Source organism: Etheostoma cragini, chromosome 4, assembly GCF_013103735.1.
Source record: "Etheostoma cragini isolate CJK2018 chromosome 4, CSU_Ecrag_1.0, whole genome shotgun sequence".
Lineage (NCBI taxonomy): Eukaryota > Metazoa > Chordata > Actinopteri > Perciformes > Percidae > Etheostoma > Etheostoma cragini.
In genome coordinates this window covers 6,054,957-6,080,269 of record NC_048410.1, presented here as the reverse complement: position 1 = coordinate 6,080,269, position 25,313 = coordinate 6,054,957, and the positions used below count along the sequence as shown (strand labels likewise).

The following is a 25,313-nucleotide window of genomic DNA, read 5'->3' as shown; positions in this document are numbered from 1 at the left end:
ACTCATCCTTAGCATTAGGAGCTGTGGACACCCTCATAGCGTCAGGGGAGCAACTTAGAGTTCAGTGTCTTGCAAGGACACTTTGACATGTGGCTAGAGGAGGCCAGGATCAAACCGCCAATCTTGTGGTTGAGGGCCGACCCTCTCTACCTCTGATCCACTGACCGAAAAGCCTAATAATAATAATAATAAGAATATTGATTATTATAATAATAATAATAAGTAGTTAAATTCATTATTTATTATTACTGTAAGGAAAATGACAATGTCACTGTTCAAAACACAGTATACTTTCTTATTAAATATTAGGACGAGATTCACAAGTGCATTGATTTCATTTCTTTTAGTAGTTGTCTCAGCTAATGTCTTGCATAGTAAAATTGTGTGATTGTTTCTGTATTTCAGAAACTGTACTTGCATTTTCACAGTAAGCATTTCCACCAAAGTCGGGTATTTTTATGTGATAATGTAAGAATAATTATCATTCAAGTAAAAAGGGATATTGGTCTTGAGCAGGCACTGTTCCAGATCCCTTTCTTTGATGTTTTCTTTGCATGGGGAAGGGGATTGCCAGCCCTCCGTCTCTGTGCTATGCAATTGGACTTTTCTTGCAGTGTCTCTTGCTTGAGGAGGGCTGTGTTTCATCAGCACCATGGTTGCAAAGGGTTAAATCTCTATCCCTCTCATATTCTGCAGTCATGGCTGCTTCCAGCATCCCACCAGAGCTAAATATAGCTCCAGCAGGCGGGGGAGGAGAGTAAAACATGTTAACTGGAACAGACATGCTACATGCTCTATTCCTGTCTCCTTTGTCACTAATACATTAACATTCATAAAATGCTGCACTCCCTTAGCTGCTAATATTTTCAATTTCATATTTCTGTCAACTCATCCTCTTGTGTAAAGTTGAGGTCCTGCAGTTGTACTTTAGAGAAAGACAAGACCGGAATTTGTACCAGTAGAATTGAGGCAGACTTGAGCTGATTTGACCTTATTTCCATGGCAGTCATTTTGACCTCACAGAGTCAAATCAGGAGTCCAAAGGAAATGTTAAAAAACATCTTTAAACTGATGATTCTTTGAACACTGTTTGGAAATATATACATTACTTAAATAATATTACTTTAACAGTAAAATTAGAACTTTATAGATAATATAGTTTTAATTGAAGACATTTTGACATGTGGCAGCGGGAAAAGCACACATGTAAATCATTACATCAATAATGACTGAATTAGGGTCCTGATATTATGCATATATTATTCCCTGTCACTGCTAACTGGCGCACTGTCTTACTATGACAACTCAATATGTCTGCTGGGAAATAGGCCTGTCGTCAAATTAGCTTGCAATCTTGGGAATACCTCAAACATGTAAATGAGTTTTAACGGGCAGATATACATTTTTTTAAACTAATACTATTTTGTGATCATGAAAATGTATAGTTATTTTTTAAGTCATACTAGTGGAAAATCTGAGAATAGGAGAGTTAGCTAGCTTACTAGCAATTGAGCAAATAGCCACAGTTTCTGGGATAAATTGTGGTAGCAAGCTGTATTATACCAAAAATATTGGTCACATTCAAATATGTTCCTTAAATATTTTTCAACTGTGGTTCTAATACTTCTCAGTGTGAAATAGATATGTATTGCTATTTTAATCTTGTACATTTTTGTTTGCATGTGTAGGAAAATTCTTGGCTTGTTGGTTAGAGATAAACTAAAACAAACTTAAATGTGATGTTAAAAAAATCAAAAGGTCTGTTGTTGAAATAAGGTATGTAATTTCATTGGACCTCATTACCACGGTCACAGTTTAGTAATACACGAAGAACCATAGCCCACATATAGCACAAGGCATTAGCTGCAGACTTGTCTGTCTGTTTGTGGGGGAGGGGTCCTCACCTCTACACCATGACTCTGAACAATGATGTGACATTCCAGCAGCTAGAGGACAAAGCCAGCTACTTTCCCTGTTGAATACTGCTAAGACTTCTACCACAGGCGGCCCATAGGTACTGCAAGAGTCAAAACCCACTGGACCTGCATGAGAAGGGGGGCGTTGATGATGATGATGATGGTGGTGGTGGTGGTGGTGGTGGCCGTGAGGTGGGGTCAGAGAGGAGAACCTAGAGGGTGTGGTGCTGCAGTCTTGTACCCCTTAAGATGTCCTGCTTACACTACTGAGAAGCGAGGAGGGGAGGAAGGTGTGAGTCAGCCTTCTCCACCCATGGGACCTGCTGTGTTTTAAAGTGCATACTAGAGAACACAGTTACCTCAAGGAAATGGAAATGGCTGACTGTACAATTTAAAAATAGAACATCTTATGGGTTGATGGTGTTTGCTGTGGAGAGCAAAAAGTTTCAGATGGTGTTCATGGAATTGGAATGCATGTTACGTTTTAGGTAATAGTCTCCGAAATGTTTTGTGAGCTTATAATTGTCAAGATTACATTATTATTTTTTACATACAGTATAGTGTATTGATATTTTTGTATTAGTTTTCACATTTCGTGGTTTTGTCAATTTTTTATACCGTTTCTCAATTTGCCCTTGTACCATTCCAAACACGAAGAAGTGCTGCCGAGTCATGTCTTTGGCTTTTTTAAATCCTCACTATCTCATTAAGCTCAGCAGAGGGCGCCATAAGCCTGTCTATTGTGTGGCTGGCGGGCTATGTTTTGTGTGATGTGTTTTAAGTCTGCTGGGCTTTTCTTGTTGTTGATTTTCTTAGTTTTAAATCTCCTAAAAGTAGGCTTAGGCATCACAGAAATGTAGTGTATGCCACAGATGTTGTCATCATCTTAGAAGAGGGTAAAATTGACTATCATGCGATATACCGTGCCATGTCATGTTGTGGAGAGTTTTATAAAAAAAATTCTTGGCCATTTGGAAATGAAACCTTAAATTCTGGCAGGGTTAATGCAAAGCTCTACATGGAACCAAATCTACGACGCCCAGAGCGTCACTGTGTGCCTGTTTGACTCCTCAGACTGCAGAGTCCTGCTATGAAACACAGTGACTCAGTTTATGACACAAAGAGGCGCCTTCCCTGTAGAGGAAAGGGTAAACATGTTCGGTCACACGTATCATCTCCAATCACATGTACCCCATAATCTGGCATCACTTTATATGTTCAATTAGTCATGTCCTCACCACAATCTGGCTTGAATTACTGGAGATGGAACTAAACAGACTAATTACGTTTTTTGTAAACCTTACAATGCTTACATCTCTTGTGGCATCATATTGTATAGCTCAGATTAGCAGTATTTTTGATAATTGTATTACTTTAGTGGTTTAGTCTATATGTAAAGTAATTATTTCTCAAAATGTACATACACTACATGCGTGTCAATGGCACCCTCTGTGGGTTAGGACAGGAACAATTTGGAGGAGAAACTGCCGGTTACAACCCAAATTACCTCTACTTTGACTAACCAATGAAGTGCCCCTGGACTTTGTAGTCCCATCCACTCTGTTGTTCACATGTGTGCCATTGGCTGCACAGAGCAGCCTATCTCAAACAAAGGCCTGACAACCTGCACTGCCAGCAGTTGTGCAGACGACAGAGAAGAGTGGAAAAGGAGATATCAATAAACTATGTGGATCAAAGGATTCAGAGGCAGCTTTAGATCCTCTTATGTAGGGTTGTGAATGTTAAATAAAAATAGTTACTCCTTGTGAGTTTATTTTCGAATAATAAGTAAGCTTAAAATATAATGAGGTTTATTATTTTGAATGTCAATACTGAAATGAACACTGGAGCTTTGCAAGACGATTTACATGATAAAGTAGTGTTGCAGTATGTACAACATTTTCAGCAAAGCTATTGTTGGTGTATGTCGGACTGCTGCATTTTACGCTAGTTCTGCTGAGTGACTCTAGAAAATGTAAGTTATTAACAGGGTCTGCCTATGGATATTCATGTTGAGGTATTTCTTATTTGGATGCTAAGGTCACTTATAGTCTTTACCCTCAGCAAGGTGAAGCTAAAGTAAATCTGGGGACTATTGTTGCTAATTCATAGCGCTGAGCAGCCATTTTGCTGATGCAGAACACAGCCCAGGGCGAGCTGTCAAAGTCAACCTCCTCTCCTCTCTCTTCACTTTATCAGTTTTACAGTGTGACGTCAGCAGCCTGCCCATTTTCCAGGACTGCCTCTGCATCCTTTGCACCCCATCACCCCTCATCCTCCCACTCTCCCCCCTCTTCTCTTCGCTCCTTTAGCCCCACCCTCTCCCCCTACCCACCTGACCCTCTGTAATCCAATTAGACGCACCGGTGGCTGAATGTACGGACGCGCTGTGACTACCAAGCACAAACTGCAGTCTCACTCGCCTCCCCCTTCTGTCTCTTTTCCTGCTCTCTTTCCTACCTCTTGTCTCTGTCTCTCTCTCGTTCTCTTTGCATCTTGTCCACTCCCCTTCTGCTTCCATTCAGATTATTTACCCATCTCCTCCATACTCCCTCTGCTGTGTCTTTCTCCTCCCTCTCTTCTTTATCTTTCTTGTCACTGCTGCTCTAGCCGCCTCACCCTACATCCCTCCCTTCCTACCAACGCTCCCGCCCTCCTCCTCCTCTTAGGGATCTTCAAAGCTGCCGAGCAAACACTTGCACATAGCATTACACACTCCTCTCCTGCTTGGGAAAAACATGTCAGCTATTCTGGACCTGGACCAGATTGCATGCTCTGGGAATGGAGTGGTGAGTGACAAATGTATCTTGCCTGCCTTGACACACCTGACTGAGTTCTTGCAGCAGGAGGTTCTGGTTAAGATTAGGGGGGAGGTTGTTGTGCAGTTTGCCCAAAGAAGGAGACAGCAACTGGCTCTGAGAAGGAAAAGCTGGTGGGAGTCTTTCTTGTCACCACCTTCAGCAGACGGCTAAGACTTTGGGCTTTTTCTTTCTAGGCAGCTGCTATTGTTGGGTGAACATTTGTTCTGTGTGTGTGTGTGTGTGTGTGTGTGTGTGTGTGTGTGTGTGTGTGTGTGTGTGTGTGTGTGTGTGTGTGTGTGTGTGTGTGTGTGTGTGTGTGTGTGTGTGTGTGTGTGTGTGTGTGTGTGTTTGTTTCTGCAAGTCACACGGTACCCATGTGTGCAGTCTGCACAGCCTAAACATGCTGAGGGGGCAGTAGTGCATTTTAATGTGATATGAAAGATGCATGTTTGTCGTGCTCAAGTGTCTCTGAATCTGCAAATGCCCGGAAAATGTGTACGTGCCTGTCAGTATGTGGGTGTCCATCCATCAGTAGGCTTGTTGGTATTTGTGTGTTTTTAGGGGGCATTTTTGTGTTTATCCAAACCTGCAGGAATGCGTGTTTTGTCCGTGAACGGTTGAAGATGGTTTTCCCTATTCTTTTATCAATGAAAACAAGCTGGGAGGTCACTCACCCCACAAAACACTGTAGAAATGACACATCAAAACCAGCGTAGCGGCTCCTTCTCTCCCCTGCAGGGACTTTGAGTTTGTAGTTTCAACCTACTGCTTCAATGACACGTGTGCTGCAGGTGGTGAGTTTGTGTCAAAGAAGAGCAGGGTGGCATGTACCTGGCATGATAACACTGGAGAACATGCATAAGAGCCATGGATGTGTTTATGTGTCAGTATGCCTATGTAGTTGTGTGTACATTAAATTAATTTGCAGGCTGCTGGCTGCTTGGTGTTTCTTGCCATGTAATGTTGTCCTCAGGGGTGATTGGTGCCGTTCCTGGCAGGGCGTGGAAAACAGGAAGGAGGGGGAGGAGGGATTGATAAGAGAGGGATTGCGGGAAGAGGAACAGCATGACATACTGCTCTCCTTTTTTCACCTCCCTCACCTCACCCTCCTTGTTTTGGTACCAAAACCCAAGAGCTCAAGTGTTTGCACTGGGCAACCTCCAGAAGCCCCTCTCCTCAAAGCACAAACCCCTACTCAGTATTCCTATCTCACCTACAACCCCCAAACACCCACACCCACTCTTATTGTCCAACTACTAGTCACCACGAATGTTGCTACCATTGCAATTCTCTCCCTCTTTTCCCCCTCTAGCTGTCCAGCCTAGCCCCACCCCATGTCTGGTGTGTGTGTGTGTGTGTGTGTGTGTGTGTGTGTGTGTGTGTGTGTGTGTGTGTGTGTGTGTGTGTGTGTGTGTGTGTGTGTGTGTGTGTGTGTGTGTGTGTGTGTGTGTGTGTGTGTGTGTGTGTGTGTGTGTGTGTGTGTGTGTGTGTGTGTGTGTGTGTGTGTGTGTGTGTGTGTGTGTGTGTGTGTGTATTTGTGCCAGGGCATGGCTTGAAAAGCACAACAATTAAAGCAATGCGCCCCTTCTGTTTTAAGGCACACCCTTCTGTTATTCCTATAGGACTCACCCTGTCTCCTCTCTCTTTCCTTCTGTCTCTGTCCCTACTTGCTTTCACGCTCTATTTCCTCCCATCCACTTCCACTCACTGTTATCATTTCCGATCAGTAGTACGGCGCAGATGCCGGCTTTCTCTGGTGCATGTACACTACATGCACATGACAGAAGGCAGGCATTACCACAACTGTTTGCCTTGTTTCTTAGTGCAAATCCTCTCTATAAACTGAGTGTCCTTGACTGTCCTTGTGTTAAAAACAAAATCGCCAGCAATGGAGACTTTTCTCTTTGTCTATAACAGGTTGTTGTGGCCCGTCCCGTCCCCCCCTCAAATCCCGTCCCACCTATCCACCCAACCACCCGCCAGGCCGACGTTGCAGAAATCATTTCATTATCTGTGAAAAGGCCTCCAATAAGAACAAGGTCTACTGTCAGCAGGAGTGTTTCTTCATGGTTTGTTCCATCTCAGCTTGAGAGGTTCTATTCAGTAACAGTAGATTGCAGACCAAAAAAAAAGCAACCCTTACTGACTGTGCGCTATACAGTTTTCATGTTTTGTGCGACAGTGTAATCTCTGTACAAAAACCCACACAAATGAAGATATCTAATTCCGTTGCGGTGTATTTTTCCTTTTGTGTTACTGTGTCCATTACAGATCGCAGACGTAAATTACTGCGGCCTTGTCCTTGAGAATGTAACTCCATCTCTTCTGAAGAGATTGTGAAACATCCATCAGACAACCTGTAGTGGGAACCAAGGAGGGGCAACAGCTAAGAGTCACGATCCCTCTATGTCAGTCAGCCTTAACCCATGTCTCCCGTCCGCACAGGCCCGCTCTCTTTATTATTAATGACCAGTGGGCCTTGAGACCAGGCGAGTGCTGAGCGCCCCACCCAGCACACATGCACATAGTTACGTCATGCACAGCCTTGTATACAGCATCAAATCATACTAACCTTTGGGATGTTGTGATTCTGAAGGAATTCTGGAAACTGGCATTGTCACTTCCTGTATTTTATCACATTTCCCGTAGTGACTTCCCACACTCTTTCTGAGTCTCTCAAACATTCATTTGGGCCTGTGATTTGTTTTTGCTGTGTCATCTTTTAACTAATTACCCCAATTTATGTTAATCAAATTTATTTTTGTAGCGGCACTGTGATGTACTGAAGATGGAGAGAATGAAGCTGGTTTGAGCAATTTGAATTTTGATGGGTCTTTCTCCATTCTTTTTTGCAGTGTCATACTTGTGAAATTGCTGAGAGTTTCATACACTCTGATAAAATGACTATTTTACCGGATGAAAAGACCGTTTCCCAGACAGCTCATTCTGTTCTATGGTTTTCTAAGGGTACAAGGAATGTTTGGTGGAGAAGAGGTGCATGCTTTGGATCCTCAATTGGAGATAGAAACCCTAAATGTTGTGTTGTGGTCAACGGGTGTTTTTCTAGGAAATATGGAATATGTCTCCTGTGTCTGAGTTTTGTGAATAAAGTAATCACGTCTGTGTACAAGCTTTGTTCAAGCATTGTTGTAGATTTATTTGTACACCTGTGCCTGCTTTATCAGTCATTATGGCAGAAATTGATCAATAATCAAATTAATAAAACCATGCTTAAATGTATTGATGCTACTTATAATATAGTTTGTGTATCCACAGCCTGTATCTTACCTCTCCATACCATAGAACTCCATTAATGTCCAAATTAATGGATTAAATTAAAATTATTATTTTGGGGCCACTCTTTGAACCCAGTAGGACTGGGCGATAATTTCGTATCCCAATAATGATATTACAGTATATCATGTCTTCCTGTAATTCAATAAATAATCAATATGAAATAACCACATTGTAAAACCTACTTTTGTACACTCCTGTGTGAATCAAATACTTGACAAATAAAAGGTATGGAGTATTTTTCCATTTTATTAAAAACTTTGGTGAAAAATGAGCATAAACTGCAAGGATCAGAACAAAGTGCACATCCATATGGCGTAAATATTGTCTTAACACAGTTAGTTTTTTGGCTCACATGGTTTTTTTGACAGTAAATCATTATAGAACAATGTATACAATAGACATTTGTTTTATATTTTGGTGATATATTTCATCATATCCCCAGCCCTAGACTTCAGTTTCTATCTCTAGTGAATATATGTGTTCTGCACCATTTGCATGTACAAGGATGTAGTTCCCTGTTTATATAACTTTGCTAGTTTGAAAGAAATACAGCTGCATTGGCTAGGCTTATTAGCTGGGTAATGAAGGAATGTGTCATCTACATTGGCTCTTTTATGTGTTTTTGATCATTTTTAGATGATAATGGAGTTCTGGAGCACAAGCTATATCAGGCTTGAGCTACAAAGACAGAACTGTTGTTTTGTGTTTGTTTATTAACGCCAGAAATATCCTTTAAATGTAACAACATCGGCCATGCCACAGAAAGACATGTGTCAAACTAAAGTAGTCAAATCTAGTCTTGTGTGCAAGCCTTTTCTCTTCATACACACCATGTATTTTTTCCATCAATCTCACACATACTCTTTTTTTTTTTTCTTTTCTTCTGCAGGAGCATGACATAGAGACTCCCCATGGCGTTCTCCATGTGACAATGAGAGGTGTTCCCAAGGGCAACAGACCCGTCATCCTCACCTATCATGACATTGGCCTCAACCGTGAGTCAGCCAAAAATATACTCATCGATACGCAATGTCTTTGATGTGATGAATCTTTTGTTTTAGCCTCTACACCTGACACACACACACACACACACACACACACACACACACACACACACACACACACACACACACACACACACACACACACAGGTCCTCGAGTTTTATCTCCTGAACTCTCACATACTGAGTGCGTCCTCTGTTTGCACCTTTCTAGACAAGTCGTGCTTCAACACCCTGTTCAACTATGAGGACATGCAGGAGATCACACAGCACTTTGCAGTGGTTCACGTTGATGCGCCTGGCCAGCAGGAAGGTGCACCTCCCTTCCCCACTGGGTGGGTGTCGGACTGGTTTTACATGCACTGATAAATGGGAGCAAATGTATTTCATTGTTGGGCAACTGGATAGCTTAGTTGGTAAAGCAGGCACCCATTTATAGAGGTTTACTCTACGACGCAGCAGTCCTGGGTTTGACTCCGACCCGTGGCCCTTTGCTGTATGTCGTTCCCCCTGACTCTCGCCTTTCATTTCTTCAACTGTCCTATCAATAAAAAACCTAAAAATGGCCAAAAAACTATCTTTAAAAAAACTAAATATATGTATGTATGTCTTTAGTTGGAATGTAAGGTGTATTGGTTGTTCATTTGCTAATGTAGCACATTCATTGGTTAACCTATAAGTCAATAGAGTGCTGAATATTTAAATTTATGATAAACTCAGTTATCACATTAACTCAAACATAAGTTAATGGCCCGTACTACTTGCATAGACTCACATGCGCTTCATCTATCTCTAGTTATCGCTACCCAACCATGGATGAGTTGGCTGAAATGCTGCCCTCTGTGATGACTCAGCTCAAGTGAGTGGGCTTTGTGTTGATAGCTGATCAATAGTAATGTGCACAAATTTACAATTCATCTTGAGTCCCACAGTAACGAGTGTTTTTTCTGCAGGGTCAACAGTGTGATCGGCATCGGCGTGGGAGCTGGAGCGTACATCCTCACCCGCTTTGCAGTGAGTCCCAATCAGGACCAGAGCGTCTATACTTTCACACCCTTTGTTTGTCCTCCTCTCTGTTTTGCCTGTATTAATTGAAGTTTTTCAGGCCACAGTGCTTTTTATACTGAACATTGAAGCCTCACATCAAGCCCACACAGGGCATCAGGTTTCTCCACAGTCTGCTGTATACGCTGCCATTCTTCAAATGATGAATCGCCTTGGTGGTTCTTTCCTTTTCATTTGCTTACGTCTAGTTTCCGCACTCAGCGCAGTAGAGCTAAAATAACTGAATGTGTACAATCGAGCAGAAAGAGCTAGAAGTGACAGAGAGGAGTGAGGAAGTACTGGAAGTTAAATAATGGAAAGAGAAGATGGTGGTCATAGTTAAAAAGGGAAGGTTTAGGGACTAGTAGTCATACCACGGAGCTCTTCATGGAGAGTCTGCTCTTGTTTTAAATGAATGAAAAAAATTGATTCTGAAATGCATTTGCTCTAACCTGCTTGGAACAAAATGTGTTTACCCTTGATAGATTTATAGCAGCTGTTGCTGCATCACATTTGCATGTTTTTGAAAGCGCCCTCCGCAGTATTCCCTGAGCATTGTGCAAGATGGAGTTTAGGATTCCCAGACATCCTCTTTCTGTCTTCAGGCAATTCCAAACTACATCCCTTAATTTAGAAGCTTAGGATTCCATCTTCAATGTTTCATATCTTCATTTAAACAAACAGAAATGCTTCACTTATCACTTTAGAGACCACTGCAGTGGCCTTATCTTGTATCTGCACTGTTGAGGGAATGCACAAAACAATGCATGATGCAAGATACCACCCATGTAGGACCATCATATTTGTAAAAATGTAATACACTCAAGTTTGCACTGATGTGCGTCCTTTTCTTTCCAGTTGAACAACCCCACCCTGGTGGAGGGGCTGGTTCTGATCAATGTTGACCCATGTGCTGAAGGCTGGATTGACTGGGCGGCTTCAAAGGTCAGCATTCCAAATACAGCATGAAGCTAGTCCGCAGTCAATCTGCAACATAAAGCTATTACTTAGATAACTAATCAGCCATTTCAGTTCAGTGTTTAGCCATTTGTTAGGTTTTGATTAATGAATGGATTTTGGAGTTCAACCACTTTCTCTTTATGCTCTCTACCCTAACCATACTATTTTTAAATAACTATTATTCATGCCTAGCAATTAATTCTAGTCTATTCTATATTTTGGTTCACTTTACTATATGATGCAAGAACTGAATACGATTACTTATTTTGGAGTTGTGGATGCTGACACCAAGCCATTGTTTATACCCAGAATACTTGATAATACATTTTCATGAATGGGATATTGTTTTAAAGAGACTTAAAAAGAGGTAATCGTAAGATGTATACATGTTGGAGTAATGCCATTAAAAGGCAAGGACTTTAATCCTTTGTTAATTTGATTAAACCTGCAGTTTTGGGGTTAAGGGCACTTGAAAATGAATTAAAAACTAAGCTTCAGATTGTTCCTGGACAAACTTATTAAAACAGCACTACTAGTGTTCATTCATTTGGATTGGTTTTATTTTGAGTCAAATAATTTGCAGTGAGTCACACAATACTGAAGTTTACTACTATACTTCAATACTTTTAACTGCACATTGTTGTGTGTGCTATACAAGATTGTTGGGGGACAACATTCTTTGCAGCGTTAGTGTTACACACAGGCATCAAACCAGGGGGCCTTTGATATGACCTTTGTCCCATATAGATTAAAATCCACTTCATTTGTTCTCTTGTTATTCTTTGGCTCAACCAACCCAAATGTTTAAAAGATGATAGAGAGGAGACCTTTTATTTATTTATTTTAAGGTTGTTTTTAGCATGTTGTCTTTAATGACAGTAGTAATGAAGAAAGAGAGAGGGGGTTATGACTTGTGACAAAGCTGGCTTGAATCAAACCAGGAAGGTTGCATTTATCATGGTATGCACCACAAATACTAGGTCACCAGGATGCCCCATCCTTCACAATTTCTAAAACTTGAATTTGGCTTCTCTGTGTATTTGCTTATTTTTTAGAAATTTCTAAATCAAACATTAAGTCGTTTGGTCCATACACTTCATGTAGACACAGGCATGGCTATATAGCCATAACCATTCATAAGGTTCTTACCTAAATAAAAAGTAAGTCAGCTCTTGTCTTTGTCTTAACTGGACCTGTCTTCCTCTCATGTGCAGCTGTCTGGATGGACCAGTAATTTGGTGGATATCATCATGGCTCACCACTTCAGCACTGTGAGTTTCTCTTGCAGTACATTACTCACCGTGTGTGGTTTTTTTTTGTTTTTTTGTGTGTGTGTGTTGTTGACCTTTTTCATTAACAATGTGAAACACTTACTAAACCTCAGTAGGCTTTTCTTGATTTCCCTTGATACCTTTTACCTCATTTCGCTCTTGTAACAGACATTTACTAATTATTCTATTTTTGTCATCCTGGATATTTAAACTGGTAAATTACAGACTCAAGGATGAATTCACAAAGAATGGATTGCGGCCAATGATAGCACCAAGAATTGTGCATCACTTTCAACCGGCATCTGTCCCTTGTCATGGTCCGATTAGCAAAAGATATTGCCCTTATAATATTACAGCGCAAACATGCAAGCTTTGCAGCTCAGTGCAATTTGCCCTCTTTCTGATTTTGATGTGGCAAAGTAGATATGTTGCCTTGTGCAAAGAACATAGATGGCAAAACAATGGCAGCGAGAAAAAGAAAAGTGACATTTTTCGGTCAAGGAATTTAAACGTGACCGAGAGAAACCACGTCTGTCAGTGCTGATGGGGTAGTCAACGCACCTTCAGATTGTAAGAGAAGATGGCCTGATTTGAAGTGAAGGGCACCCCTTCATAAATGCACTTTTGTTGCCACCAACTCTGAAGACACTTATAATTTCACTGTAACCATGTGTGGATGTTAGCACTGATTGTGAATTGGACTGTAATGAGGTTCATTTGCATAGCTGGGGGCCAGTGTTGCACCAAATTCAAATACACAATTTGCTTGGCATCGCAGTTAGGGGTGCATGTCACCCTTCGAGGGTGCTTTGAGAATTAGACAGTTTCTTTTTGTCTTATTTTTGCAGGTTTAGCTGCTGTACAAGGCATGCAATCTTCATGTGAATTAAGCAATAATATAACCACAGTGCTAAAGCTAAGCATACTGTACACACAGAGACCCCAGCTTGTCTGGATGACTGTTGCAAATTCTCCCTGTACATTCAATACATGGTGATTACATAAACTTTATATGGAGTCTACCTCTTATTTCATTTGAAGTCAGTTGAGGCTTGTTTTACTCTGTTCAAAAGGATGAGCTGACAGAGAACCAAGAGCTGATCCAGACCTACCGACTCCACATTGCCCAAGACATCAACCAGGACAACCTGGCCCTCTTTTGTGGCTCCTATCAGTAGTATGATGCGATACATTATTACACACTGTACACAAATGTTTTTCTACGTTTCTAGCATTTTTTCATTTATTTTGTTCTTGATCACATTTATGGGTATAGCCGACGCATGTAAACTCTTTATCAGAACATGCAGTAAGTCAGATATGAATAAATAGAAAGAGGAAATGCATCACACAATACAAAGAACAAGGGTGAAGTATTAAGTCATGAGGTGCACCTAAAATCAGGATTTCTACCAAGTCACCTTACTTTTTAGCCAGATCACATTGTTCCAGATCTAATCGTAATTTGTCTCCCTGTACCAGCCGTCGGGACCTGGAGATTGAGAGGCCAATCGTAGGTCTGAATGAGGACACCGTTAACACACTAACGTAGGTTTTAAGAAGACACAAATAAACTTTAGTTTTTCAATGCACCGTTTTGAGAATATTTATGCCTAATCTTATTCCCATCCAGGTGCCCTGCGTTGCTGGTGGTTGGTGACACATCCCCTGCGGTGGAGGCTGTGGTGAGTTACACCTCGTCTTCTCAGTAACATAAGAAGTTTAGGGAAGCGTTTGCATGGATGATCATTTATTTATTAGCTCAATTTTAACCTCTTGATTAATGTTTTAGGTGGAGTGCAATTCCAGGTTAAATCCTACCAAGACCACACTGCTAAAGGTGAAGCTTTTTGTAAGACATTTGTTGACAAATAAAATTTATGGTATAATGTTTTTGACTGTACAAAGAATTAATTTATGGTTCTGATAATTTTCTCCAGATGGCTGATTGTGGAGGCTTGCCCCAAGTTGTGCAGGTTGGTTCTTCAGGTTTCAGGTTTGATCATTAAGCAATTTGTCTAAATTATCTTCTAACTTTGAATCCTTATCTGTTTGCAGCCAGGGAAACTTGCTGAGGCCTTCAAGTACTTTGTGCAGGGAATGGGCTACAGTAAGTTAACATGTTCACGTCTTTTTCTACTTGTGGTTGGTCAGTAAAAACATTTGAATTAAAAAAGTGATAGCGGTATAAACTAGTTGACGAGGTTTTGGGCTGACGTGTTTGTGGTCGAGGTTTGTCTGTGTTCTTCAGACTTTCCTGTTGACATGAGTGCAATGACAGTTGCCTAAATTAGGGTTGTTTTCACTGCAGTCTAAGCTGTTGCTAAATACCCCCACCAATGGAGTTTGGATTGTGGCCAACAGTGCATGAAAAGACACCGTTTTTTTGTCAGCCTGGTCACGGAGAGGCAGCCTGATGGGCTCTGGATGCTAATGCCATTTCCTCTCTGCTCTTTGCAGTGTGTGGTCCCCACAACCCTCAGTAGGTGAGGTGTAAATGCTTCTAGCATTACTGAAATAACAATGGCCCTCAAGATGTGCTGAACAATAATTAATTTCCTGTTCAGACTGGGTGTTAAGAAATAACCTTTTTGTAGTGGTGTGATTTTCTTTTCTATCCAGAACTGTTTAATGATGAAGTCTCTTTCTAGAGAGACTCAGTGTGCATAATTAAACAGGCCTTCAGGTCATTCATCTGCAAAGAAAAACAAAAACTGTCAGACCGTACTGATTTACAGTGCACCAACCAGACTAAGGATGGATGAAATCAAGACAATAAGTTTGCTTGCTCTGGCTATACAGATGATGCCTTTCTGTGTGTGTATTTCTGTAATGCTAATTCTCTTTTGCTTTCTCCCGTTCCCAAAACCCTTCACCGTGGGAGGCACCCTCGGGTGTAGCCAGCATGTCAGTGCCTCAGTGTTGCTTTAAAGGCCACAGAGTCCTCCTGTTGAGTAAATGCCACTGCAGGATTAAAACGGATTAAAAAGAGTGTTTTCAAGCAGAGAAAGTAGAGTGTAGAAAAGTAATCTCAACACCTCAGTATGTTTCTGAAAGCTGCTTTTCCCTGATTAAAGAATTGCCACAATGTGAAATGCAAAAGAGAAACCGCCAGAAAGTACAGGAAATATAGATTCTAGTTTGCACACATGCCATGCTTTCTTACATGTTGTTGATAGCAAAACACTTTTTGTGGTCAATGACCACCAAGCTGTGACAGAGCCTCAGTTTGAATCAGAAATACACTGATGTGGGATGACGCAACATGAGAACTACCTTTTCAACATTTCTCCCTTTCTCCTTCTTTCTTCCTTCTTTAATCATTGCTTACAGTTCCCTACGTTCTTCTCAGTCACCTCAGCAACGAATCAGGTACTGGGTTCTTAATCAGCTGTCAGACTAGTAGGCTTTGAACCCAATAGAACCTAATAGCCTCTTAGCACTCCACAGTGGATGAATGTCAATGTATGCAGAACTTCTCCAGAGAGCACTGTTCCATATTGGTAACAGCAGCAATAGTGTGGTGGATAAAGTCAGAATTATTCACAGTGAGATCATTCTGCGTACTGTGACACACATTCATCTCCCTGTAAGAGATCTTTTTGTCCTGTTAGCATGGATTCTGTCCTCAGTGTCCTATTTTGTTGCATGACCTGATTGTGTTGCTTCCTCAGCCACTTCAGTTGAATTGCAAATGCTGTGTTATGCCGTTGTAATGCTTTCAGGGCTTCAGGGTTTGCAGTGAACCCACATGTAACCATTTTCTGTTCACTGTTTCTATTCATATTTCTTTTATTATTATTAGTCTCCATATTTGAGAATTATTTGCATGGTACGCAATTCTTTTGTTGTTGCATGTAGGTAAGTGCTCCCACACCGCGCTGAGTCCCCGTGCTGTGTGAGTGGAATACCAATGCGCAATGTTTCTCTGTTTTAGTGCCGTCATCAGGAATGACTCGTCTGGCCCGCTCACGCACCACCTCCTCTTCCAGCATCACGTCCATGGACAGCAGTCGCAGCCGCAACAACCTCAACAGCCTGCTGGAGGGCAGCGCCATGGGGGCCTTGGACAACCAGGCCAGACCCCAGACCATGGAAGTCTCCTGCTAAACCACACCCAACCCCCTGCACACACTCATAGTAACTTATGTGCCCTCTCCCCCTCTCCTTCTCTCTCTCCCTCTGTCTGTCTCTCTCTCATCCCTCTCCTAAGCAACTCAATGCCAGGAGATTCTGTAATTAACTATTGTGATTAGAAAAGAGAATGTAAGAAATATATTACCAGATACATATTATTAAATATTGAATATTAAATACACCATCAAAGTCACATTCCTAGCAGAAACCATAACTAAATACAGATGTGTTGTGTGTTCAAATGGTCAACCATATGATTGACTCAACTGTCAACACCAACCCCTTGCATTTTTTTTTTTCACATTGTCTTAGTTTTTGTTGTCTTTACAAACACTTTAAAAATCCTACATATGTTTAAAATAACTGGTAGACTTTTATCATTGCACAGACCAACACTTTTACTATTTTAACTGGTCTCTCCTGTTGTGAACTCTAAACTTGTAGGATGCATTGATTTTTGAGTCATTGTATCTCTGTCTAACCCAAACTTACTGCAATGTGAGGCTGGAAAAAATCTACAGTCTAAAGTATACAGAGGAATCACTCAACCTACTGTAGCGGCAGAAATAAAGGTAAAGTGATACAAGAAAGAACCATTGCAGACTGTAGAACATTGTCGGTAAAGTCCTGTACCAGTGTGTCACTTTACATGCATTCATTTTTTTGTATTCTTTTTGTGATTGATCTCATCTCTTTTTCTTTCTGCTTTGTGTTAATGTTTTTCCGTTGAATAGATGTTTTAACAACCTTTTATCAAGTGGGTTCTGATGTGAAACGTACAAGTCCCTTTGATGAAGGGCCCAGTGGTACTCACAGTCTGCCGATTCAACTCATTTATATTACTACTGAATAAAGCTACAACACGACAACTTGTCTGGTGCTTTCATTTATTAGTACATTGCCAGTAAGTTTGCCTACCAAGTGCACTGGTAGCTGCTACTGTGGTCCACTTTGACGCCCCGCACTGCTACAACTACTATTATTTATAGTCATAGTTTGATTGTTTTTATTGGTAGTAATTGATAAGTGCCATGGCGCATCATACCAACTGCTACCCTGGAAATCCAGAGTTCTCGCGAGAGCACAATTTGAATTTGCTCAGTGAGTTACTCTGGCATCGAGTAATGCTGCTCATTAACTATGCCCTTGTAGCCGATCACATTGGTGTATCTGATGTAGCCGTGCCAGAGCTGAGCTAAACATGGCAACAGTTTAATCTACTAGTTAGCTCTGCTGGTAGCTAAGCATATGGGGCTCTGAATACGTTACCCCCTGTATTGTTGTGATTGGTCATAGTGTTTTCCAATTCAGTGTAGGGAGATTTTCAAATGCACGCTTTGTGCCGCACCCCGAGATGGGCAACTTTCGGTACTTGATTCCAGACCCTTAATTCTTAAGGATTTGGGTCTCGATTTACAGGCATGCCAATTGCTATAATTGTTATGAATTATAGGTATATCTGTATCAGTGTCTGTCCAAGGTTTCTCCCTTAAAGGAAGTTTTTTGTTGCCCCTGTCACGCCAAATGTTTGCTTGTGTGAATTTGTTGGTTCTTTGTAAATCATAGTGTGGTCCAGATCTACTCCATGTGCAAAGTGTCCTGAGATAACTCCATTGAATTGAATTGCACATAAAAAAAACAAGTGCAGTGAATGCATTTGATTAAAGAAAGAAAGAAAAAGTATGTCTCAGTACAGTGAGTGATTGTGCTTATCCTCCTCCGTTAGTGGAAAAGTGAGGTGTCTGTGGTAAGTTAGTTTCCAACCACGCTTGTTCTTATTTCCTCACAGTGACAACTATGAGGCAGTCTATATTTAGCACATATTGAAAAAACTGAATGATCAGCTGCAGTGCAAATGAGATAAGGAGGTTGACTTCAAACTAAAAAGATGGACTAAAGCAGATGACTCGCACATTGAGGCTTCTCTTATCGTGCTGGTGTAACCATTGTGCAACACTACAATTTTCCTCAATTGATGGCAAAGAGAAATTAAACTCTCATTAAGTACATACAGGGGTGAAGACCATCGTATCTGTACAGTTTAATGCAACAACCCTCCCATGACTACTGTGTCCACTTTGTGTTGCGATCTCTGTGAACAGTTTACTTTTTGTGTCTAAAACATGTGCACTCAAATCCAAACAATTTAAGATAACACTCTTATGTAATTGCGATCTGAACATAATAGTTTTACTATAAATAATGTGGAGTTAGATACCACAATTACTAATAAGGCTTTTGCTATATTTGGTGTACCTATCTAGAAAACCGTTTGAGAAAGATATCCCACACACTGGTATGGAATGATTCAATTTTTTGATTAGACGTTCTTTCCGCCTGCTCTAACATGCTGTTCTCTGTGATTACAGCACACATCTGACCCTGTTCTGGTAAAGAAATGTTTTATTTGTTCCATTCACAGTAGAGTTTGGACTCAGTAAATCTGATTAAAGAACAGTACGAGAAGAGATTAGGAAGGCTCCGCAAAAAAAAAGACAACAGCCGTTGTTGAAAACACATCCAGCAAATTAAAAAAGTAAAAAAACAAGAAAGAGATAACATCATTAATTTCGTCAGCTAATTTTCTTAATTTACATGCTCGAAAATGAGTAGAAAGAAGTAGAAATTTATGTAATCCTACCCCTTAAAATCATTGATTACAAAAATGATTTACAATTATAGAACTTGACATACTTGTCCCTTATCAGACCCATTGTTACATAATTACAGTTAAATACAGAACATAATTTAAACAGCTATATACATAGTATCTTAATTGTTTTGACAGAGCAATAAATAACCATGTGCATATTGGCATACACATACTATACATACATGTACACACACCTGGTGACTAAGGGCTTTGGTCACCAGGCGTGTGTATATGTATGTATAGTATGTGTATCCTTCATCCCTGTATTTAGTAAGGATCCTATATTTGTATTTTTTTTTTGGAATAATTTCATAAACTAGATCATGTTTGGGCATTGCTTCAGTTAACATGCAGACTGTTCCACAATTTCACTCTACAAATTGAGATATATTACTTCATATTTTTTTTACGGACAAATTATTTTATTGACTATTTTATCAGCATCTGTGAGCATGAACATATCTCTAAACAAAGAGAAACCAGCGAGTCAAATGATTTCTACCATCTCTAATATACAAAAAAAGGAAGTTTATGGCTGCTTAGTTGTCATTGAAAGAATAATTAATTTAAAAACAAAGCATTGGTAATTTTCTTTGACAACTTGTGCACAAAAGATTATTTTGAGTACAAAGTGCCTTTATTGCCATATTGTCATATTGCTCCACTACTGCACTGCTTCATTGCAGTGTCAGCATGATGGATGAACTTTATGACTGCTTATAAATCAGGGTAGGAGTAGACTGGCAGGGGAACCTTCGTCATGCTTCTGCAGAGGTTTAACTCTTATCTGAGTAACATGATTAACATGACTGACAATATCTGAATGTAATGGGAACACTGAACAGGGAACATGTGGTCAACGCTTTCCATTAACCAGACATCACAGCTGCAAAATCTAAAGGCAGATAAAATGTAGTTTGGACCAGTGTAACCCTAATTCACACAAACTGTCTGTGTGAAATAACGTCACTGTTTCAACCCACCACATTGCACCACAAGGTGCAGGTACATGTATGTGTACATGCTGCTTACGTAGACAAACAGTTCATTCCATAAACAAGTGATGCTCTACAAACCCCAGTTGAAAACATTCTGCATTCGAGAGATCAACACGAGATGTTCTGAGTCGGGATGTCAAGGTCTTGAGCGTCACAGGAAGCTGCAGCAGGGTGACATACATAAAGGCCATGCAGGAAGTCTCGTCTCTTCAGTCAGCCACCACTATAAACAGCTGTAAAAACAGCCGTCTTCATGAGAACAGTGCAGAGGAGGGAACAATTCTGATTGATTAGCAGGCCTGAGTGGAAACCTGAGTTTATTAGGGTATATGTCTGCTGAAGGCAGACAAGCCTTTTTTTTTCATCAAAAAAGATTTGTAATTTACCAGTGGATCTGAGAAAGATCTGGATTACTACTTGTTATCGTGCGGAATTTAATTTCTGGACAAACAGACATTAAGGAGGTGAGTAGTCTATGTTACTTGCTCTGGTAATGGTATTTTGCCTGAAGGAAATTTTCTTACGCCTTCCTTTATTTGTTATGTTCAATGACTTGACTTATACCTCAAGAATATTAGTAAACTTACTGCTTGATCACTTTTATTACTGTAAAAGAAATATCAGTTTTTATGTGAATGGAGAAATCAGTTACAGGTTAAACTGTTCATTTGATTTTTAAAAGATATTTTATTTACGTCCTGCTGCTATTATTTAGTATGCAGTATGTAGTATGCATTTTAGGAATAAAATCTATGAATTAAAAAAAAAATCTATCATTCATGTGAAGTAGATTTCATTCCTCGTAAACATGTTGCATGGAAATTTAACACAGGATATCAATGCCTCTTGTTGCGGTTAGGCGCCTTCCTGTATCATCTACATGTAGGTATTGTTGCCATGTTGCAAAATAGTGTGCAGTACCTGTGAGCTCTATCACAGATAGCAGTCTTAATCTAATAACTAGAGGGATAATTACATTATGAATGTGAAGGGTATTGAAGGCCTTTGAAGACAGACCCTTAGAATTATGCTCTTCATTTCCTCCTGTGTCTCTTTTTCTGCCATTTCAAATCAGCAAGAAACCAAAGGACATGGGGACCTGCCCCATCCGATGTCAATCCAACCTGACAATCCTAGAAAATCCACCTGAACCTGTATCACAACGTAGGTTGTTTTCCCCAAATATCACCGCAGAAAATAAAACAAAGAAAAATGTAAGACAAGCATTTGGTTTATTACATGCTTCTCTTTCTTTCTCTCTGCAGCCCTCCAGGAGAGCACTATTGTATCCCTCTGTAACTACCCATCTTTTGTGCGTACAGAATTGACCATGTGCCTTGGGGAACGACTCACCATCATATCAGAGTATGTGATGTAGTTCCTAATGTTTCACCCTCACCGTTGTTTTCACCTAGACAGATCCAGTTAGTCATTGCTGATTAATTTCCCCAACAGCGACGGTGATTATATGATGGTGAGATCTACAAACACAGGACGTGAGAGCTACGTTCCCACAATCTACATCGCCAAGGTGACACACAGGTAGGTCATTGTCATAAGAACTCATGTTAAGACATCTGTCTCATTAATGTGTGTGTGTGTGTGTGGTGTTGTTTAGCTTTATTTGTGGGCTCCAAACACCGGGAGTCCATTTGTGCTCAGAATAATAGCAGTAGGTTTAAAAACGTGAACGGTGTGTGGCCAGGTTGGCTCAGTGACAGAGCAGGTGCACATGTACTGAGAGGTTTATGCCTCAACGCAGAGGTCCAGGGTTTGAATCTGGCCTGTGATGATTTCCTTCATGTCTCTCACCTAGCTGTCCTGTCAAAAATTATAATTCCATAGTGTCAATGCATCGGGAACACTGCACATTCAATTACCATTCAAAACATGACCAAAATTGCCCAAGTTTATGTTCTACCTTTACACAAAGTGAAGAAAAAGGAGTATTAGGCTGTTCAGAGTATGAGAAACATCCCCATAACATGATTTTTGCACCAGCTTTACTGTCTTCACAATGTACTGTGGCTTGATTTCAGTGCAAAGGTGTCGTCGTAGACCAAAAAAATATTATTTGCTCTCATCATTCTACAGAATGTTGCGCCATTTACTTGAACACAACACTGCGATTATTATTTTGTTTTTTTAAAGAATATTTTCGGGGCTTTTTTCCCTTTATTGTAGTGGTAGTGATAGTAGACTAGAAAGGGGGAGAGAGATGGGGGATGAAACACCATCCGAACCCTGCACCACTGCAGGACTCACCCAACGTGGGGCGAAAGCTCCCGCTGGGTGAGCTAGAGGCCGCCCCACGCTGCCGTAATTCTGAACATGCCCCTTTCAATTACAGATTCAATTACACAGAATGAGAAGCATGCATGTCTTGACTTTTGGGTCTGTTACTTACCAGTAAATTGTTTTGCCATGTAAAAACCGCACTTCTACCAAAAACTATGATTTATTATTAGTATTATTTTGAATACAACTGTACTTATGTGGTCCCAACAGCTTAGTCTGGCCAAAATGCTGGACCCCATAACTTTAAAGGGCTGTTTGAGGGTTAGAACTTGATTTTAGGATTAAGCTTAGAATAAGGTCATGGTTATGGTGTGAGGGTTGGGGTTAAGGTCAGGCACTTACTTGTGATGGTTAAGGTAAGGGGCTAGGAAATGCATTATGTCAATGACAGGTCCCCACAAAGATAGGGCCACAAACCTGTCTCTGTGTGTGTGTGTGTGTGTGTGTGTGTGTGTGTGTGTGTGTGTGTGTGTGTGTGTTTGTGTGTGTGTGTGTGTGTGTGCGCGCAGTAGGGAGGGAGAGAGAGAGAGAGAGAGAGAGAGAAAAACAGCAGAGGAATTGTACAGAAGTAAAATGAGGGGTGGGGAGTCCCCTGACAGGTGGGAGGAGTCTCTGTAGTGGTAACCTTTACCTCAGTGGAGACAGAGGTTTGGAACAAAACTTCTGTTCTCTCCAATGTCATGACAACAACCTCTGCCTCCTGCAGTTTCAGTCCTCCTCCAGTGGGGAATGTGCTTTGAAACTGTTCCAGTGGATTTTTTAAAAACTTGAAAACAACAGCAACATACATATTTATTTTTGTCTTTATGACAACACTGTCTCATTGTCCCACTGTGTCTTCTTCCTGTTCAGATGGATGTTTACAGGCATCAGCAGGTGCAAAGCAGTGGAGCTGCTCATGCAGCCTAATAACCGGAACGGAGCCTTCTTAATTCGAGAGTCAGAGACAGACAAAGGTAAGAGGGTTATTTGTTCTTTTCCCCCACTGTGAATTGCATTCAAAACATACTCAATCCAAGCCCAAACTGTGACGCCAGGAAATAAAATTAGCTATAAAATATCATGTGGGATGGGTGTCAGCGGATAATTTTAATGGTTTCTAATGCAGTTCCGCTGTTAAAGGGCCCCTGGCATTAACATTTTCACTTTATGAGTTTTTTTTTACATTAAAATGAGTTCCCCCAGCCTGCATATGGTCCCCCAGTGGAATGGTGATAGGTGTGAAATGAGCCCTGAGTGTCCTGCTCTACCTTCAAGAAAATTAAAGCTCAGATGAGCCGATCTGGAAACTTGCACCTTATGAGGTCATAAGGGGCAAAGTTACCTCCCCTTTCTCTGCTTTGCCCACCCAGAGAATTTGGCCCACCCATGAGAGAGAGACATCATGGCTTTGCAACAACTTGTTGCAAAGTGGCAGTTGGTCAAGGCCACACCTCAAGCCTCTATCTTGCCCCTCCTCCTCAAAAGCTATAGACTCAGAAAAGACACATACTAAGGAAAGTTTATTGTGGAACTGGCTCTAGTAATTGGTGTAATTCTGCACCAAGGCTGAATTTTGGGAAGGAGACTTCAGATATGGTATTAGGGGACCACTAAGGTCTACTGTATATAAACCCTCCAAAGAACACCATGTCATGGGACTTTTAAAAGATTCTTTCTTGTAGACGTGACAGTAGTCAGATCATTAGAATGGCTTAATTTGCCTTAGAAACAATTGGAGCTATGGTTTAAGAAGGAAAAGAAATGTAAATCAGTTCTGGCATTAATTATGTGCAAAATTAAGAATCAAGTCTGTGTAGTTTAACTGCTGCATCTCTTGTCTTTTTCATGTTCAGATTGTTACTCGCTGTCTGTCTTGAAGAGGGCCAACGCTTCATACCTGGACTGTGTAAAGCACTACCGAATCCCTCACCTTGAAAATGGCTGGGTCTACATATCTCCAGGAATCCCTTTCCCCTCCCTGCAGCACCTGGTGGAACACTATTCAGGTTTGCACGGATGATGTTATAATGTTTTCCTGCCTGAGCAGCATGCTAAAAAATTAGTATTAAAATGTTGCCTCTTCTCTCAGAGTCTGCAGATGGATTGTGTGGACGGCTGACAGAGCCTTGCTTCATCCAGGGTTTAGACAACGCTAGAGAAGCCAGGCCTTTACCCACAACTGTCAGAAGGCCTACCCTAAACTGGAAGGACATTAGCAGGTGTGGCAGACTGTCTTTAGCCCTGCTTCTACTAATGACTAATGTCACACTATTACAGCAGAGCATGAGCGTCCCGCTTAAATAACAATTGATTAATCTTTGTGAAGTTTATTAGTCTTTGAAAACCTGTTTCTGTCTCTTCCAGTTCAGTGATTTTCAAGAGGAAGAGAACAGAGTCAGACAACTCTCTGGTGAGCGAAGGTCTGAGGGAGGCCATCACCTCCTACCTCCAAATGACAGAGGGCAACGATCACAGCTGGGACACTTGAGGAGAAATAGTGGATCAGTCTGACAAAAAGAAGTCAGACAGATGGAGGGAAGTCAGATGCATGCTGTCCTGTCCCATCTCTAGTTTGGGCAAGCCATTGGATGAGGAGATCTGCATGCCCAAATGTAGTCTTTGCAGACCGCCCTGGAGTTGTGGATGGGCTAAGACACTACAATGTATGTTGTAACATACTGTATGTCAGCAACAAAACTGTTTTTGTGTGTTTAAAGAGGCACACAGAGGAGGTGTGAGCTGAAAATTGAAAGTCTGTGAGACATTTGTTCTCAATTGATTTCAAAAGTTGAATGTTTCTCTTAATTTAATATGTGCTGTTGAATGCAATATGAAATTTTAAAATGATATATTGTAATATGATTGTTGTCATTGTTATGATATTGGAATCCAATAAAATATGTTAGCTATTTGATAAATGAGCAACACAAAAAGGGAGTCTCGCCTGTATTTTCT

General features: G+C 40.8%; 2 protein-coding genes and 1 long non-coding RNA gene across 5 annotated transcripts in view; 2 read left to right on the top strand and 1 right to left on the bottom strand.

Moving 5' to 3' along the window:
• Window positions 1–17,296, top strand: part of ndrg3a (ndrg family member 3a) — a 36,257-nt gene extending 18,961 nt beyond the window's left edge. The window contains exons 1-15 of one of the 3 annotated variants that reach the window (XM_034868398.1): window positions 4,324–4,705; window positions 8,904–9,009; window positions 9,230–9,350; window positions 9,812–9,874; window positions 9,969–10,029; window positions 10,918–11,004; window positions 12,234–12,290; window positions 13,364–13,467; window positions 13,773–13,838; window positions 13,924–13,975; window positions 14,083–14,130; window positions 14,231–14,266; window positions 14,349–14,400; window positions 15,624–15,662; window positions 16,228–17,296. In XM_034868398.1, the coding sequence (XP_034724289.1) occupies window positions 4,655–4,705; window positions 8,904–9,009; window positions 9,230–9,350; window positions 9,812–9,874; window positions 9,969–10,029; window positions 10,918–11,004; window positions 12,234–12,290; window positions 13,364–13,467; window positions 13,773–13,838; window positions 13,924–13,975; window positions 14,083–14,130; window positions 14,231–14,266; window positions 14,349–14,400; window positions 15,624–15,662; window positions 16,228–16,400 (1,116 nt within the window). In that variant the 5' untranslated portion in view covers window positions 4,324–4,654 and the 3' untranslated portion in view covers window positions 16,401–17,296. Of the gene's footprint in view, window positions 1–4,323; window positions 4,706–8,903; window positions 9,010–9,229; window positions 9,351–9,811; window positions 9,875–9,968; window positions 10,030–10,917; window positions 11,005–12,233; window positions 12,291–13,363; window positions 13,468–13,772; window positions 13,839–13,923; window positions 13,976–14,082; window positions 14,131–14,230; window positions 14,267–14,348; window positions 14,401–15,623; window positions 15,663–16,227 lie in introns of those variants that run through there. The other 2 variants (XM_034868396.1, XM_034868397.1) reach the window with 2 other exon arrangements.
• Window positions 284–22,688, bottom strand: LOC117942771. The gene is made up of 3 exons (XR_004656216.1): window positions 22,619–22,688; window positions 14,597–14,607; window positions 284–294 (listed from the first exon to the last, which is right to left on the bottom strand). It is a non-coding gene; the product is annotated as an uncharacterized LOC117942771 (long non-coding RNA).
• si:ch211-25d12.7 (src-like-adapter 2) lies at window positions 20,166–25,291 on the top strand. Its single transcript, XM_034868404.1, has 8 exons — window positions 20,166–20,542; window positions 21,154–21,242; window positions 21,344–21,443; window positions 21,534–21,620; window positions 23,229–23,332; window positions 24,212–24,364; window positions 24,448–24,577; window positions 24,723–25,291. The coding sequence occupies exons 2-8, from the start codon at window positions 21,170–21,172 to the stop codon at window positions 24,844–24,846; spliced, it is 771 nt and encodes a 256-aa protein (XP_034724295.1). The 5' UTR covers window positions 20,166–20,542; window positions 21,154–21,169; the 3' UTR covers window positions 24,847–25,291.
• Window positions 25,292–25,313: the final 22 nt, after the last annotated feature.